This window comes from Caenorhabditis briggsae (genome assembly GCF_000004555.2).
Source record: "Caenorhabditis briggsae complete genome, chrI, whole genome shotgun sequence".
NCBI lineage: Eukaryota > Metazoa > Nematoda > Chromadorea > Rhabditida > Rhabditidae > Caenorhabditis > Caenorhabditis briggsae.
In genome coordinates, this window is record NC_013489.2 from 9349889 (window position 1) to 9368949 (window position 19061).

Below are 19061 nucleotides of genomic sequence, written 5' to 3' on the forward strand. Positions count from 1 at the left end.
TCCATCTGTTACTTCGAAAGAAGGGAACACTTTAAGGATTACCTTCCCACGAAGAAGCATTTTGTTCTCGTGTGACAGATTGCTCTTCCGATCTGATTCAGTTTTCGAACAAGATTAACAACTGGTTATGAAAACATTGAAGATGAGCATAGCAATTAAGTGAGCTCTCTCTGGCTGCCTGAATTGATATTCTCAACTAATTGAGACGTTTGTGAATACACCTTCGTAGAAGCAACAATATGCTAATTTAGGATGTTGCTTTAAATGTATGAGTTTCGAGAAATTTCTGAATTCTGAAATTTCAGAGTAAATTTGACTGAATAGTCTGGAATCCCAATATTAAAGTTCTATTCGAAAATTCGAAAAAAAAACATTTTCTATCGAAATTTATTTATTTCCGCGAAAATTATAGGCCATCTGGATTGGTGGCCTAGCATTCCCAACATGAATTTTCTGAGCTACCAAACTTTTTTTGCCTAGAAATGACTCAATATTCACCTGGTGTGTTTTCTAGGCCTAACTTTCACAAATTCTATTGTCTAGGCCATCATGACAAATCAGGTCTTTTCTTGTCTACAAAAGTTGGTGGCCTAGAAAACTAAATTTGCGAAAGTTGGGTCACAATGTTGAAATTACCTGCAAAACACACTTGTCTCGTAAAGTTAAAGGTACATAGATGCTTAAATATATGGATGAAGATAACAAAGTATCTTTAATCTCTCTTTTTTTTCCAATACCTGAATATTTCAGATTTTTGAAGTTTTGAAAACCGAAAAAACTTAAAATTTGCGTTGATTTCAATAGAAAATTTTCAGAAGAAATGTTTCATTAATTCAACACCCAATATCCTCGAAATGTTCTAAAATATGTCGTTGATACCACAAAACAAAATTAACTAGAAATTCTCGAATTTCAAAAGTGACTACACCAAATATTTATGACCTGTAAATGCAGAAAAATCAACGTAGTAAATTCACCACACTCATTCATGACCAGAATACAAATGATTTCTTCGTCTGTCAAATATTCCGAATTGCCGCCTAATCAAATTGAATCTCAATTGACTCCCGCCACCACTTCTGCACATGTCTTCTGCTCTTCGTTTTCTTTTTCTTCTCTCATCATCTTCTTCTTCCTTTCCTCTTATTCTTTCTCATTTCCTCTTCTGAATCTACCGTAATCCTCTTTCAAAACTTCGTTTCTTCTCTCTTTTACACAATGAATGTGGTCCTTGTCCCAACATAATTTCAAATTCGGGTTCTCCTTTTTCTGGAAGCCAAAGAGCCTCTTCACACTCTTAAATCCATCGGAATCAAATCCGTAATTGACCTCTCCTTTACCCCCAAAACGCCGCCCTATAGTTAAATGGTACTTGACAAGCCGGCTGGCGGTAAGAACAGTCGCAGTCTACGCGTCGAGACTATTCTAATCCTATCAACAAAATGGATTTATGGTTGTTTCGGATAGAATATAGGATGAAGGAAAGTTTCAGGCAAATTTTTAGATAAACAATCTCAAGTTTCAGAGAAACTTAAAAATTTTAAATTGAAGCTTTTACTTCTTTTACTATTTTGATTGTACTGTAGGTGACACTAGACTCTTCAAACTTCAATTTTTAAAACCAAATCAAATACCCCATTCAAAATAGTTCCTGATCACCTCTAATATGAAAGATTTACCCCTATTTTTGCAATATGACTTTTGAACGAGATTCAAATAAGTACATGCTAATTTGATATCAATTTACATGACACCTCATAATTATTCGAACGCTTCTGTGTGTGGTTAACAGTATTCAAACTGCCACCACCATCTACTTCCATCAATAGACTCCATGAGGAGCAAACGAATGTCAAGTGTGGGAGCCAGTGCCTGGTCGTGCGCAATCACATTTGAATTGAATAAGAAAGAGCATCAAGAAGAAGAGAAAGTTACTTTTTATGGGGTTGATTGATAAGACGAAAGCCGTACTCACTGGTGTCAGGAAACAGGGAGCAAATAGTTGATGGGATTAAGAAGCACACATGATAAAAAGTTAAGTTCTGAATTGAAACTGGTCAGAGGTATTGGAGTGGTCTCAAAAGGTCTTTAAAAATGCCAGATGGAATTTTTCTATTTTGATGAAGAATCCAAAATGTCAAAAACTTTTTATTTTTTAATGAAAAAATGCACAAACCCTTAATTGGAAAAAGTAATTCAAAAAAAAGAAAGTGGGAAAATCGAAACACTCGTATTTCGAAATTACCCCATTTTCTCTAAATGAAGGCCCCCAAATCGTCAAATTTGAGCCTATTTATCTCGGTTCCTGTAAAAGATATAAAAAATATGTCAACTGATAAATTATTTATCATAATATCACCTATATTTTATTAGTTGACACTTTTTTGATATTTTTTATAGGAATTGAGATAATTAAGCTCAAAATGAACGGTTTGAAGGCGCTCTATTTGAGTGTTCACGGTTTTCACAGATAATTTATTTGGAACCTATTCAACTCTCATTCAAAGTTACTTTAAATTGTAATAAGCGTTTATTGCAGAATTCAGAAAATTTCATTCACTGGAAAAATAGCAGACTCAGCCAAGACCTCGAAAATTTCTCAGCAGCATTAGATCCTGCTACAAATCTACTACTGAAGCACCCCCAACGAGATGTTCCTTAATCCGAATGAGATGTGTCGCAATATTAATAAACACCGTCTTTCTAACTTTTTCAAGTGTTTGGGTGGGAAAATGAACCTGGAAGGAACATCATGGGAATGCCAGGGTGTGGAACTAGAAGAAGAAGAGGATTACCTTTGTCGGGTACCCCTGTTCCACTCATTTATTCAAATTGAGTCGCCTATGGGAAAACGAGTTTTTTGGATAGTATAGATCTCTACAGATTCTATTATGCTGTTATGCAACATTCGGAGCTTTGGAAGCGAAAATCTGGTAGCCGTGAAGCTACCGTAGTTAGCAATTTTTCTTGTTTCCGGACATTTTTCAGATTCAAAACAGCTTCAATTGTCCGACTTATTTGGAGGTTTTCAACACCAAAAAAGGCCGAAAATTTCAGGTTACGGTGGTTTTCATCCCGGGTACCGTTACCCCCGCACACAGTTCCAACGTTTTTATACAAACATAACATGTAATTTTTTTCTCTTATCACTATAACATTTATTTTTTTATGCCCCAAAAACTTATGGTTAACTACCCATAAAGTTTGATGAGTGGTAGTGTGAAATTGTGCAAATAAATCCTTACTCGGAGCAGGTGTTGCCAATAAAGAAGGCGTTACGAGTGATTGGCAAGACATAAATGAGTACAAACAAATCATCAAATTATTAGGTAACAGAGTTGGATATGGCTTCTACTGTTAGTTCAACACACATACACAAAATATCACGAAAAAATCTCTAATAAAAGTCTCCCCATACCGTCAACTTTGAGCTAAATTTTCTCGGTTCCTATGCATTAAAAATGTGTCAACAGGCAAAACACTTTTGATATTAAGATTAACATTTTTTCTGTTGACAACTTTCGTGTATCTTTGACAGGAACCGAGAAAAATTGGCTCTTAAATTTTGGGGTCCTTTTGTCACAGGTTTTACAAAATTTTCACTATTTGAGACTACTAGGCTATTCTTGTAAACTTCATATCCTGAAATGCTTTTCTCTCTCTCTCTATCTCTCTATCTCTCTCTCTCTCTCTCTCTCTCTCTCTCTCTCTCTCTTTCTTTTCTCGAAAACTTGGGACCAGGAAAGACGCACCATAAGTCGGAAATTGGGAAGAGCTTTCTTCTTCTACCCCTCCGCCGCCAAGAAGACGAGAAATTCGAGATTTATTTAGTGGGAAAAGAAGATTCTGGTTTCTGGCCAATACGGGGGGAATTAGAACAGTTTCTAAAAGTTTCTAGGATTGAAAAAATATGGAAAACATGAGGTCGATTGAATACAAATAATGATGGAATCATCAGGAACATTGGACGACAGAAAAAAATGAATGGAAATGGTGGAAGAAGGGGGGAAGAGTTGAAATTCATTGCTCATGCAAATCTTATGCCGTGTGTCTCTGTATGTATTTGTATGTGTGAGAGTGCCTTCCAACCATTCTCATTCTTTCGTTTCCTTCCTTCCCCAAATCATCTTGTTCTGATCAATCTGCCCCAACATTTTAGTTTTTCTCCGCTTTTTCAAGCCTCATTTTGGTTTTTTTCGCCTGGAGTTTCAGTTTTTTGATTATAACCTATGTGCATGAATATGGCTAACTGTATCTAAATTTCAAAACCATTCCTGTACATAAATATGATTATGACTAATAGAAAAATCTTGAAGTACGAGAGTATTCAAAAATCGTAGAAAGGTTGAACCGTTTCCTCTAATAGAAGGGACACCCAAGCCGTTAACTTCAAGCCTATATATCTCATTTTCTGTAAACGACATCAAAAAGTGACCAACTGATAAAATTTTTATAATAATACCATTAATGTTTTGTCAGTTGACTACTTTTTGATATCTTTCATAGGAATCTAGATAATTGAGCTCAAATGGACAGGGGTTCTATTAGATGAAATACTTTATTTTTGAATTCTTACGAAATTTAATGTTTTCTTGAAGATCCGTATAGTTAGAAAAACATTCAACAATAATTGACTCATCCTCTTAAATCTCGACAAGGTTTAGGTTTTTGAAAGTTTACAACAATATCATAGTTCAAGTCAACTCCATTTTTTCGACGTCGCTTCTTTCATAATGTTTATATTCAACAACTTAGAGACTGGATCTCATGCTTCAAATCGGATCATGTATCTTTGTAACATTCAAAGTTTCAGAAGATCGTCTAATAATCTAGTTAGATCCCCCAGAAAGTATTCCACCTCTTCATTCTAAATTTTGAATAGGCTCTCATCCCAGCGATCCCAATAACTGTCCAATGGAATCCATCACCAACTGTCTTCTCCTCCTAATGAAGCATCAATTGTCTCATGAACCGTGGGCGTGGTCATCTATCCATATATATCAAAAGTGGGCGGAACATTCTATCAATTCTTCCGATTGGCCGTCAGGATACGGTGTCTTTTGAAGAGACGCAGAATCGGGCGTCAGAGGTGCCTCGTTTTCCTGCCAACCACATTCCAAGTGGCTCCTGTGCGACCCAAAAAAGGAGACGCAGAAGCGAGCGGGAATAAGGAGAAGAGACCGCCCCTCCCACCATCCCATCCACCTCGTTTCTCTTCTTCATTTTCAACACTACACACTCTTTTCCAACAGTAGTTGAGAGGCCACCAGTGCTCTTCCATCTGATGCTCATACCTTCCACGTCATCTTCCACGTCATCTTCTGCTCCATCCTCATCCTTATCAACGATTTCTGAATCGTCGTCTCTAGGTATTGGGGATCAGAACATTCTACCGCATTATCATCCTCTTCATCACCATCTAATTAACGAGAACGACATGGAAGCGGCCAATTATGCACAGGTTAGTTCCACGACCGCCCTTTTTTTTCCATTCCAGTGATTTGATTCTGATGAGACCTACATTATACAGCGAGTAGGCCCCAAAAAGGGACGTCGGCCGGGGGGCACACAGCATTTGAATTTCAATTTTATGCCAATAAGAATCAACCCACCCCAACACCGACTTGCATGTCTCCTCCCCATTCAGTTTACTTCTTTACTTCTTGTATACCAACTCTCTGATAGTTCTGAAGTTTTACTGATATTCTAGTTAAACATATATGACTAATCATAAGTTAGCGCATTCTCACCATGAGCCTATCCGTTCTGAAATCCTTTAAACGTTGTTTTAGTAAGTCTATGATTCTTTATTGGGTTTCCTATTCTCTAATTTTCTGGTTCTCTAATTATCATTCCTACCGTAATACCTGTAAAATAACGGTCCCCGTAGAGCTCTATTAACTCCATTCCTGTACGAGATATCAAAAATGTTTCAACTGAGAAAATATTTCTGATGCTATGATGAACAATTTATTAGTTGAAAACTTTTTTATAGCTTTTAATGAAACCGAGAAATATCTGCTCAAAGTAAGTGGCTCTATTACATGTTTTACGGTATCACTGCTATATTCATCCGGTAAGTCTTTTAGGATTCATTCTCTGAAATTAAAACCTTTCTTTGGCTTCAAAAACATTGAAGTTCTAAATTTTCTCAAAATGGACCTTCTGACATCCCATCTAGAATCCCAAACAGAGCATCATTCAACAACTGTTTCCTCATTTCTTTGCGCTACAATAATCCGCACTGTCCATTTCACGTCACCAGCTATCATTCCGTATATATCATGACTCTTCTTAATCCGATTATCACCTCTTTTTCGACATATTTTCCGTAACTTGAAGTTCTCTCACAACTAGCCGAGTTACAGTAACCCAATAACAGTCTCTCAATGATCGTTTCGTCTATTCCACGAGTGTGTCATATGTCCATTCATAAACACAAAAACCATGAAAAAAGTGTGGGAAAAATAAAAATGGGGTTGGGTTTTCATTTGAGAGTTAAGAAATGGGAGACACTAGGGTGTTGAAAACTGGGCAGATGTAGTCCCTATTTAGACAAAAAGGCGTTGAACATGGGTGGAAGAGGATTAAGATTGATTGGTCTCTTTTTGGAGGTCTCAGTTTTCCAAAAAAGAAAAAGAGAGTGTTCATCTGTTCTTTTTCTTCTTTGAGGTTAAAATAGGATCAAGTCACTGAGCTCTCTTTGGTTACGAAATTAAGAGGGACTATCCATTTGAAGTCGGCTCCGCTTCAGAGGGATTTGTGAGAAATTTAAAATACAGTAAACACTGAAAGGCACTCTATAAAAGTGGGCGTGTCATTCTATCAATCAAAGGTTTTGTCTATACTAGCACTTTGACCTCAATTATCTCAATTTCTATGAGAGATAAAAAAATCTGTCAACTGACAAAACGTTTGTCATAATATCTCCAACATGTTATCAGTTGACATATTTTCAATATCTCTTACAGAAATTGAGATAATTGAGCTCGAAATGGAAGTGTAGGGTGGCCTTCTTTGGAAGGCTTACACCATCTTTTTATTTGATACCAATCGTCTGTAAGTGTTCAACTGAACAGAATGTTTTTCATAATAACACAAGCACTTCCTTTTTAAAAAAAATTTTTTTATATATCTAGCATTATCCGAGATACAGTAAACACTCTAATAAAGTGCCACTCAACTTTAAGCCCATATATCTCGGTTTCTGTAAAAGATATCAATAATTTGTCAACTAATAAAATATTTGTAACATTACGATGAACATTTTGGCAGTTGACCACTTTTTGATATCTTTTACAGGAACCGAAACATATTTGCTCGACGGGCTGCATTGGATTAGAGCGTTTACAATAACTGACATTAAAATTTAGAGGTTCTGGATCTGTTAAATGTTGAAAATTCAATCTTCCTGCTTTGATTCATCATCTTTGTGCATTTCATCTACTTTTATATATCTTCGAGCATGTTAATTTCAGGTCATCAAACCAACATGCGAAGCTTTCCAAGATTGGTCCGTCTACCCCCAACCTCAAATTCATTTTATGCTACCACCACAACATGAATTGAATTGGGGACATGCTCATCTACCTCCATACTTTCCCCACCATCAATCCCTCACAGCTCCTTCATCCGCTGCCGTCACTGCTGCCACCATCGCTTCCCAATCTACAGTACTCCCGCAGACGTCAGTGGTCACAAGTACACCTTCATGTCCAGTGAAACAAGAAATCGAAAGGCCTGAAATTATTCAAAGGTTGATGCCTCCATGGACTCCATACCCTTTCTCTTGTGACGATAATGTTGGAGCAGGAGCGAATCAACAGCCACTTTCTGATATATCAGATGATAGTGAGCAAACGTGTCCGGATGATTTGGAGGGATTTGCGAAGCAGTTCAAACAGAGAAGGATTAAGTTAGGGTAGGTTTTGAACCCTGTAAATTAAAATTTTAATTGAAAACTTGCAGATACACTCAAGCAGACGTTGGTGTTGCTCTCGGAACCCTTTACGGTAACATCTTTTCCCAGACGACAATCTGTCGGTTTGAAGCGCTTCAACTCTCTTTCAAGGTTTGTTTACTTTTTTTGATTCTTTTTCGGTAAAATGTTTCTTCTCGCCGACAATCATGATCTTGAAGATGTCTTGTTTACTCAAATTAATCTTCTCATTATTCAGAACATGTGTAAGTTGAAACCACTTTTGTTTAAATGGCTCGAAGAAGCCGATTCAACCACTGGGTCTCCAAATTCGACATTCGAGAAAATGACAGGACAAGCTGGAAGGAAAAGAAAGAAGAGAACAAGCATTGAGGTAACTTTTGCGGGATATAAAACATGCAAATTTTGGATTTTTAGGTTAACGTAAAGTCTCGTCTCGAATTTCACTTTCAAGCCAATCAGAAGCCAAACGCGCAAGAGATTGCTCAGGTTGCTATGGAATTGCAGTTAGAGAAAGAGGTTAGGAAATTAGAATCAAAAATTTTCAAGCAGCTGGTCTAGAAGAATTCTCCCAATCCTGGGATTTGATTCAAAATGTTTTCATCCAAACTTTATCTTTTCAGGTTGTTCGTGTTTGGTTCTGCAATCGCCGTCAAAAAGAGAAGCGTATCGCTCCGAACCAATACGATGGTCCCCATCCGATGGCTCTGAACAACGGATATCCAATGACTGCTGACCTGTTTCCTTATCAGGCAGTTGTCAATCATTACGCCCAACAGAGTCCAGTATTGAGTCAACAGCAACAACAGCAACAGTGAAACAATGAACAACCGGTAAAGATGTACTCCTTCCAAACTTCTCCAGACCAAACCTTTTTTTTAATCTCCAAATTCTTTTATTTCTCTTTCTCTCACTCTCAAATCGTTTTGACATGGGTATTCCTTTTTTGTTTATTTAGATGAATTGTTTCGGATTTTTAATAGTATTTTTCCAATAAAAGAAAACTTTTGTCTCAAAACTATGTTTTTCCGGAACGTTTTTCAAACTATTTCTTCCCGCGCTTTTTTCCATTCAATTGAGATCTTCGCTTCGAGACCAACGCTATTATTACTGTAGTTTTACGGTTATTCGCATTAGAGCGCATTTTTAAGATAATTTCCTTTTTACGAGACCCCGCAAATTCCGGGGAAAAAAACGGGGAAAAAATCGAGGAAGAGTGGGCGGAGTCGGAGGCGGAGCCTAAAATGCAATCCTGGCACGGTTTTGCCGCACAGTTTTTCTGCACATTTGGAAACGGTAATGAGGGGGCGGAGCCTAAATTGCAACCCTGGCACGGTTTTGCCGCACGGTTTTTCTCGACTCCGCCCACTTTCGCCGGTTTTTTCCCCGGAATTTGCGGGGTCTCTTTTTTCTCACAAGTAGGTCAAATGAGCCAATTCTTCTTCCGGAAAATGATGATCTTCCACATTTTTCATTTCAAAAATCAATCATGGACACATGAAGTGACATATTTCATACCCTCCCCTGCACCTGCATTCTTTCACCCTGATCAACGCCTTCTATAGCCCCATCTGCTCATTTCTGTCATCACTCATTAGAAGACATCCGTGATCATTCCGGAACAGAAAAATAGGGGAAAAGAAGACGAGAAGCGGATTGAATAGGGGTGTTTAGAACAAAAAATCAGGAAAAAGTTGCAAAATTCTGAGGACGCACGCGCGAAATCAAACGTTGCGAGACGATGATCAATGAGGCAGATTGAGATGGAGGGTTTTGTGGGTTACGCAACATTTTCTGCCTGGGTTTTTGAGGGTTTTAGAATTTTTGCTGAAATATATTGATGTCTTTAAATAAATCACAGAGTTTGAACGGCTGTGGTATGCAGTTGCGCTTTATTGAGAAGGTGGCGTGGTGAAGTTTTAGGTCCGTGAAAATTAATTCTCAGGTGAAAAACCAAAAAAAATTGCGAGAAATTTGAATATTTTTAACGGCCTAANACTTCGTCAAGATCCTTCTCAATAAAGCGCAACTGCATACCACAGTAGCTCGAACCCCAGTGATGCGGCCTGAAAATTATTAGTTTGCGACGATGGAATCGTCCAGTTTTTTTCTCCACTCGTCGTTCGCATTTCTACAGTAATCCATTTTTCCATGAATGTTTGATCAGCCGATGAGTCTCTTGTCACACCTCTCTCTTCTCATTCTGCCACTAATTTATTCGCTAAAAAGAGAAGAAGCCCGCGCACCTTCGTAAACACAACACTCACTTCTCTTCTTCGCTCTACCGTAATCTTGTCGCCGAAACCCACCCACCCCAGGAGACCACATAAAATGGCAACATTCCCTTAAACCCCAAGAAAAAAGACATTACCATGTATTATATACATTTATCCCCCTCTTCTTCTAACAACACTTGCGCAACACTTTCCAAAAGCCGGTCGGAAGACGTTTGTCGGATAAAGCTGTTAAGGGAAAAAAGAAAAGGTACCATAGTAAAATGTCGATTCATTTGTTTCGACAATAGTCCGGGGAGGAGAAGACAAAAAACACAAAAGAAGACAGTTCAAAAGCACAAAAGGAAGATTACGAAACGAAAAAAGAGGATAATACAGAAAGCGAAGTGGAGGGGGAGACGATGAAAATATAAATAAAACAATGTGGATGGTAGTTAGAGAAGAAGCTTTAAAATCAAAAGAATCATAAATAAGTTGTATTATTGAAATACAGTTTTAGTAGTTTATCGGAGCAGAAGTGGTTGAAGCCGCATCATGAATCTCGATTTGTGACAACTTCCACTGCTTGTCTGAAAAAAGCAGTTTTCAGATGTTACAGTAATTACAGTAAACGTTCCCAAAACCTCAATCGTAAGACTGTCTTTCCAAAAATGTCATGGTAATAAATCAAAGCAGGTGTCAACAAGAAAACCCCCCACTAGCTGCTATTCTTTCCACAACGTGAGACTGTATTGTGCACATTCAATCAAGTGTCAATTTGAATGACAAAAAGAGAACAGTGGATGAGAACCCCTAATCCTCTCTTTTATGGTAAATTTTTAGAGTTACGATCCATTCTCAAAACACTATTCAGACGGGAAACATTCTGAGATAGCAAATACAAGTCGCGGGCCGGGTTTATGAAGGCGAAATTTTGATTTTTGTGGTTATTTTGTATAAAATTTCTTTGTTTTCATGGCTTTGTGAAAAGAGCTTTAGCTGAATTTCGTGAGACTCCGAAACTTCAAAATGATCATTTTAATGCAAACTTATCCAACATCAACAAAAAAGGCACCCGGCCCGGAAATTAGCAAGTATGCTCATAACTGAGTAAAAACATACTTGAAAGTTTTGAGTATGTTTTCTGAAGCTCCTTCTCTCGAACTTCCTGGGTTTGAACTTCTTGTTGAAGTCGTCCTACACGTTTGTTGATAGCCTTCAGTTCGTGCTCGCCAAGACGCCTGAAATATGTTTAGCTTGTCAGTGTAAATGAGAATCAACAACTCCTACTCAAACGTTGCCTTCTCGATTTTCGACAGTTCGATTTCGTTAGTAACTTCCTGGAACTTTTTGCAGAGCTTGTCATGGATCGCCTGTAAAATATCATTTTCAGGATCAAATCTCAAGGAGTCAAGTGGTGATTGATGGGATAAGTTCGCGCTCCGATCTACTTATATCAGTTCTATCCAGTTACTTTAATTTATTCGAAGCTTTTGCTTCCAAATGCGAAGACAACGAAGACTCAACGAGAAAAAGTGAAAAGAAATAACACACGCAAATGCCATAAATTACTGTAATGTCTTCCTTCTTTCTGACCTCTTACCCACTCTCCTTCTTCGTCGTAGTTGTCTTATCCGCTCTTCGAACCTTTTCAACATCACTCACCACTTGCCCATTTCAACACCGCAGGGGGGAGCTCGAGACGGAACGAGGGACGGGTATTTGAATGATCAGATGCGAGTGAGAGAAAAAGAATGAGACGGATCAGTTCAGAGAAAGGATGACCATAAAATAAACGACTTGTTGAATAAAGAAGACATTGCGGGACTTCGGATGAGTAAACGGAAGACTAAGAACGAAATAGAACATGGGAATTTTCCTCAAAAAAAACATGTGTTTCATTCGAAACATTGGAACCATCTATGACTAGAGAGGCAAGCTAGTTTAGACGACAGCTCCCCACTCGAGGTCCTTTCACTCACCTGATATCCTCCCAACTTCACTCGTAACTTTTTCTCAACTTTGGCAGCTCGCTTCGCTCGTTGATTCATCCATCCTCTGTACATTTGGAATTCGTCGTTCAATGCTTTCATTTGTTCTTCTCTTGGCAAAATAGCGATACGAGTGAACTTATCCTTGCTGAGAACCATCTCGGATGTACATTGTTCAACCACTTTCCACATCATAGCGTTCATCTCGGGACCAGCAGCGGCTTCTTGTTTGATGAGTTCAGCGGCTGCATCCAAATCATCACGGGAGTAAATCACCTCTGGGGCTTTGTTGTCCACATCCCAAGCGAGAAGTCTGCTCATTTCAAGCTTAATCAAATCATCAGCTTTTGGAAGGTCTCCTGAAGCATTGGTTGGACGCATAGCTAGCTCGTTGACCTTTGACGGCTTTGGTAGATCCCTCTGAACAACTTGCGATCTCATTTTAAGATTACGAATACGAATTGCAGCATTTCTCTTTGCATGCTTTTCAGCTCGCTCCGAGGCATCCTCAATCCATCCCTCTTCGTCTTTCTCATTATCATCATCTCCCACGGTTCCTTCAACTTCATCATCGTCTGGTCCAACAATTTCGAAATCGTTTTTCGGAGTAGGCAAACTAGCCAAAGCTCGTTTCAGATTGGCTTTTTGCTCCAAAGCCGAACCTCCGATTTCCTCATTAATGCGCATCTGATCTCGGAATGGTGTAGCAGCAACACTACCGGCTGGAGTAGCGAATCCAGGAGTACCTCCTATTTGGGATTGAGTTCCTGGTGTTGCTGCAATTGCATGAAGGACAGTATTTGGAGTCGCCACAATTTTCGGTGTTGGAAGAACGCCTTTCCCTAGCTCTGATTCGTGCAATGGAGTGTTTATTCCTCCCTTGAGAACTGATTCTGTGTTTTGAAGTGCAATTATATTCTCAATTTCCATCTGAATCGTGTCTTTAGGCATTGGTGTTCGCATAGTTCGGGCAGCCACAGCATTTGCTCTTGCCGATTCAGTGTAGTCCGTGAGAAGTCCACTTGTAGCAGTGTCATCGATGTATTGACGTACACTGTCTGATGCGTGTCCGATTTTAACGATTTGTTCGAGCTCGCGATCGGAAATTTGAGGCTCTGGCAACACCAACTTTGATCGTTTCTTTTCCTTGATATTGAAGACTGCGTCCGCTTCTCCTTGCTCCTTTCGCTTCTTCAACTTCTCCCGATCTTCGCGTCTCATCTCCATTTCAATTTCACGTCCGCGTGGTTTCTGATGGTCGTCAATAGCTCGCTGGTTAGCATCCTCCACGACATATTTGTCCTCCGATGGATCGTGAAATCCGGCCGGAACGTGTTTTTCGAACGGAATCTGGAACAAAGCTGTATGAAAGACGTCAATTAAGATACAAAGCAAAACCTCTTCACTGTAATCGATTTGGTTCCGTTTCGGTTTGAATTTGCGAGCAAAAGCCAAGCCTGCAGCTCGCATCTCTCGACGTTTCTGAAGAGAGGCCAAACGGCGAGCATCGGAAAGTTGACGTTCACGAGCCTTCCGTTTTGCTTTTTTTCCTTGAGTGTTCGCCAAGCGAGCACGAGCCTCAGACAGCATTTCAAGTTCTGAAAATATAACAAATTGGCATTTTAATGAGACAAAATACGAACCATCATCATCCATATCAATTGGGTCCGGACGAGCTGGTTTAGTTTCAGGAGTTGGATCAATTTCTCCTGGTTTCAGTTTTCTCGCTTCCGTTGCTTCCTCATCGAGACCTTCAGCTTTTCGCTGGGCTTCATCAAGCAAGTGCTCATAACGTTCGAGGCACTGGGCTGATGTTCGTCCAACAATCGGGGCAATAGTTCTCCATTGAGTAGGCATCAGTTTAGCAAGGTGGAGTAGTTTCTCATCTTCTTCACGAGACCATTCTGTTTTTTTGATTCCAGGATCGAGCCACTCGAACCAACGAGCCTAAAAACACTGAGATGAATTAAATTCCTGTTCTGTATAACTCACTTTGCATTGCTTTGCAGACTTTCTGTGTAACAAGGAAGCAATTCGACTCCATTGGTTTTTACCATACTTCATTATTGCAGCTTTGAGGATTTCATCCTAAAATAAAATACGAATTTTCATCATGAGTTTCGACATTTCAATCTAACCTCTGTGTTTTTCCAAACACCTCCTTTGATGATAACTCGCACCATTTTTGGTTGTAGTCACTGAAAATAAAATAATAATATAGATATATAACCGATCGGAAGTAGGAATCGAAAATGAAAATATGCATATAAATGAAAATACAAACTCATGTTTCGTTCAATTCATAATTTAGCATCAGAAATATTTAAATACACTACATTTTGGAAAGGAAATACTTTGAATCGCTAGCTGGATGTTCCGAAAAAAAAAGAGACTACGCAAAAACAGGAGAGTGGGGCGGTTGAAGAACGAAAACTGACGACCGTTTGCAGAGTCAATGCTGTGGCAGTTTAATCTGACTATTCAGGCAGAGTGTCATCGAAGAAACTCTGCCGAACATCATGTTTTCTGTTTGAAAAACGCTTCACTTTTCTATTTTTTGTGTGTTCTCGATAAAAGAATCAGAAAAAAAAACGCAGTAACGACGTCGTTTTCGAATTTTCGGTGCGGACGAGGAAAAAATCCTCGGCCACGGCCTTTTGCCCCAAAAATATTCATCGACTAAACTCGTATGAAAAGTTTCATTGAAAACTACTTTTTTAAATCTAAAATGACATAAATACAAATATTCACGTTTCAAACATCGATAGTAAAAATTATCCGAACATTTGAATAATTATAAAACGAACTTTATTAAAATCGATACGCACATGGGTGACGCAGGCAGATAAAGAGCAGATAGAGAATACCTAGGTGTACAACTAAGATGTGTGATCAAGAAATGAAACGTTAAATTGTAGTTTATAAATTTGCCAGAAAGGAGCTGGTATAGCTCAGAAAAACTTCTAAAGGCGGAAATCGTAGCGTTCACACAGTTCCTCCATGAAAGCGATCAAATGAGCCCACTCGGAGTTGCCTTGCAAAGATGCATGGACGGACCGAGCGAAATGAATCATATTTCCAACTGCTTCTCCGTCTTTTTTCTCTATTAACTTTGAAAACAATGCATATGCGTCGAGATTCCGTGGATTGAATGCCCGATCCATGGAAGGGACAAACTGTGCAATAGTTTGTCCAACGTTTGCTTCGGAGTTCAATCCATTCGATTCTGTATACGAGCCAGAATACCAAAGATATAGATGTTTTCACTTACGTCGAAACTGATCAGGCGATAGAGTAGCTTCACCAACATTATCCGGTTTGAATGTGGAAAATACCATATAACATCCTGAACCGTAACGATTGATTGTTTCTCGCGGTGACTTCGACAAGTGAGAAGAGTTGAAATCCGACGAAACAATTGCTCCACGGTTTTTCGCGATTTGGGAAAACCAATATAGCTCTCCGTTTTCTTCATATTCAAGAATCATATCGATGCTCAAGTTCTTCTGAAAGAATATTGCTTCACAAAAAACTTTGTAAAAGTAAGAACTGACCGAGTTGTCTTTAGGGATGAATCCAACGACGAATGTTTTTCGTTCCTCATCATCAAAGTTTTTGAAAACGATTTCCTGCTCGTCCAAAGTGAAACCAGCTGTCGCATACAATGTAGCGAAAATGACATTTGGGGCGTATCGACGAAAACTGGCCTTTTCTGGTAACTCGAAAAGGTTCGAAATTTGAACATCCACAATGTGTTGGTCACTGTGATCGGCAAGCAAAACCATCAAATCTCCGTCTTCTTGAGCTTTTCCAGTGACCAACACTCGATAGTAACGGACTACAGCGCCTTGTCGATAAACATAGACAGCTGCCATTCCGGGACGGACATTGAGTCGTTCAATTCCTTTGGCTGATTCAGACAATGCGCCGCACAGCAAGCCTTCGATTTTCTCCATATTGTTCTCGGTATTTAAATCTTCTTCTTCTGGGCTACTGAGCATCAACAGAAAACCACGAGGTGGCACAAACATGACCGGCTTGAAGTAGCGACGACCGCGTTTCACGGAATCGGTAAACTCCGACATCCAACGAAGATCGGCTTCCACAGGACAACGGAGGCTGTTTCCGTCTTTGACAGTCGATGCGTCCACAGTTGGGTCATCAAGAGCTACAAAAACTTCGCCAGGCTTCGTTGAGATTACTTTGAAGATGTCGCTATTGAAATTCACTAGGTTCTGATCTTCGAATGGAAGAGAGTCGAATTTCACACTTCCACGACTGGAAACATATTCCACAAGAAGTTTCATAGAGTTTTGAGGCACGATTGAACGACGAGGACCAAAAGGAACACTAACTGGACGCATCGACTGTACAGAAAGAGTTGACCGAGCAGCATCTGGAACAAACTGTTATAGAGGAGACATTCTATATGTTTACCTTCACTGCCGTTTGCTTGGCGGTTATTCAGTAAAAATGTTTCATTTGTAGATGGAGCTCTCAACGATACATTTCCCAAGCGTTGACCAGCGTCAGAAACTGTAGTTGAGTTTCGCGACGTTGGCCGCGATTGTTGCGTTCCTCCGAACCCTGGTCCAGATTCGAAGAGAGGATCATGTAGAGCTTCGGAAATAAGTTGCACCTGCAAAAACTTCCTTAGATGTCATGAAACAGATAGGACTGACCATTGAACCTTGTGAGCTGATGCTGCTGAATCCGTCGCTGTAAAAAACACATGTAGGAACTGATCTGCTCGCTAGAAAAAAATTTTTGGCAAATACTCATTAGCTTGATGATCTTTTGCCAAATGCTCACTTGCTAAATATGCTCATTTGCTAAAATAGTCTCACTTGCTAAATTTCATTTGCTAAATTTTGATCATTCGCTAAAAATGAAAAAGTGGAAATGTTGCTGTTATTTGCTAATTTCAGTACTTTTTGACTGATTTTTCTTACAGAATATTCCGGTTTTTGCTTTGAATTTCAGGCTTAGGCTTTAACACCTGTTTTCCGGTAAGGAGTTTCAGCCTAAGCCTTCAATTTGAACAAGTCCCCTATTTAGCAAATGATCAAAATTTAGCAAATGAAATTTAGCAAGTGAGAGTATTTTAGCAAATGAGCGAGTTTAGCTCATGACCATATTTAGCAAGCATTTAGCAAAAGATCATCAAGCTAATGAGTATTTGCCAGAATTTTTCAAAGCTACTAAACTTCTTTTACAACTCTTTGGAGTCTTAGTGAAATTATATTCCGAAACTAGCATAACTCCGCAACTTCTTTTTGTTCTGAAAGTCTTCACAACCCAGAAGTGAGAAATAAACGCTTATCCGAGTTACAAATTTCAACAACGTACAATGACTGGTCGGAATGAGGAGGAGAGTCGGCGTTTTCGTACGTCGGATCCGCGGCAACAGGCTCTGCAAAGTGGATATTGGTTGGTCAAAAGGTGAATTTCACTTGGATACTCTTTCCTTGACTATCCACAAATTTGTGAACAAATCGAAATTTGAAATAAGAACTGACAAAAGTATGCATAGAACTGGCATGAACATTTGAAAAATACACTTTCAGAACAAATATCACACAATTTATTCGTATATGTATTGAAAATGACTGATGATGTGCTTGATTCATACCATTCACTTCTTCCTTGTCGGCTCTCGGATCGGAAGGAGGGATTTCTTGTTGAGAGGGTGTGCTCTCTTCCGCGATGAATAACTGCTTCTCCGGTTCATCTTCTTCAACAAAGACATCTCCATCATCGCGTAGACGCCAAAACTTTAGGATTCCAGAGAACTCAGGAACGTTGATTTGTAAATAAAGATCACTGTAAAAATTAAATAGATGGACGGATTATCAAACGATGACGCCGCCCAGTTTGAGAAGCCTAGCAATAAGCTTGCCTACCTCTCTGACATGTTTTTTCCCCATGCTGGTAAACCATATACTTGTTTGAACTTTTCCATCAGAGCTCCCAATGTGACGATGATGCGATTTGGATGATCCGGATGCGATTTGCCGATTTCAGTGCGACATTCACGCAAAAGTTCAGCCATGTTCTTCAGACGGGCGACCGTTTTCGCGGGACCCAACTTGCTTCTTGCTTTATGTCTAAACAATCGTTGTTTTCAGAAAATTTAAACTAAGCAACATACTGATCAGGAGTGGTTTTTGTACTTTTTGTACTACTTTCATCCAAAACCTGTCCTAGGCTTTTGTATTGCCTGAAAGATGATCCGTGATTTCCAAACGCTTTTGATCTTCCACTGTTTAAAAATGATTTTGCCGTTCTCTTAGGCTGATGGCCTGTCGTTTGTTGCTGCACCATTTCCATGATATCCTGGTTTGCCTCACTGACTCTTGCACAGTAGACATGAACTCCATCTTGACGTCGTTTGTGGACTACTGTATCGGAACATGCTTGCAGTAGCTCGTCCATCGTTTTACAACCGTATTTCTTTGGGTCCATGGACTGACCGTATTCTTCCCTGAAATCGAACAGAAAATTGCACAAAACTTTTCTGAAAACCTCACATCATACGCTTTTCGATATCTTTTGCAGTGATAGGTTGTTTCTCTGCCACCAAAAGTCCTTGCAGTTCGACTTTGGGTTTTCGCAAAGGATCTGTTTTCTGCTCTTCAGTGACTGTTGCTCGTTTCGGTGTCATCTATTAAGAATAAATTTCAATTATTTGCCCAAAAAATTATGTCTTACTTTCGCCTTGATTCCAAAAATATCTTCCATGTCTGGATCATAATCTTCGAATAATTGATCCCCCGGCATTGTGTCTTTCGTCGTTCCACTGCCGAGTGCTGAGAAAGAGTCAAATTTAAGAAGTCATCCAAAAAACGTTTAAAAAACGGCAAGAGTATACAGTTCAAGACACAAAGAATTACTGAAATCAGGGCCGATCGGGCTCAA

At 39.3% G+C, this 19061-nt stretch overlaps 3 protein-coding genes across 3 annotated transcripts; 1 reads left to right on the forward strand and 2 right to left on the reverse strand.

Moving 5' to 3' along the window:
• Positions 1 to 4914: 4914 nt before the first annotated feature.
• On the forward strand, positions 4915 to 10586 carry Cbr-ceh-6 (the record flags this gene model as incomplete). The annotated part of the gene is made up of 11 exons (XM_002640009.2): positions 4915 to 5006; positions 5048 to 5129; positions 5180 to 5461; positions 7479 to 7921; positions 7969 to 8071; positions 8178 to 8312; positions 8357 to 8458; positions 8563 to 8724; positions 9172 to 9199; positions 10107 to 10273; positions 10473 to 10586. 11 exons carry the CDS (start codon positions 4915 to 4917, stop codon positions 10584 to 10586), a joined length of 1710 nt encoding a protein of 569 aa, XP_002640055.2.
• An 82-nt stretch (positions 10587 to 10668) lies between these two features.
• Positions 10669 to 14326, reverse strand: CBG12532 (the record flags this gene model as incomplete). Its single annotated transcript, XM_045239912.1, has 6 exons — positions 10669 to 10742; positions 11275 to 11393; positions 11443 to 11525; positions 12135 to 14090; positions 14136 to 14231; positions 14282 to 14326. 6 exons carry the CDS (start codon positions 14324 to 14326, stop codon positions 10669 to 10671), a joined length of 2373 nt encoding a protein of 790 aa, XP_045094898.1.
• A 780-nt stretch (positions 14327 to 15106) lies between these two features.
• Positions 15107 to 18923, reverse strand: CBG12533 (the record flags this gene model as incomplete). Its single annotated transcript, XM_045239919.1, has 10 exons — positions 15107 to 15369; positions 15415 to 16539; positions 16581 to 16782; positions 16826 to 16862; positions 17493 to 17556; positions 17776 to 17966; positions 18047 to 18250; positions 18295 to 18627; positions 18674 to 18807; positions 18855 to 18923. 10 exons carry the CDS (start codon positions 18921 to 18923, stop codon positions 15107 to 15109), a joined length of 2622 nt encoding a protein of 873 aa, XP_045094899.1.
• Between the last annotated feature and the right edge of the window lie 138 nt (positions 18924 to 19061).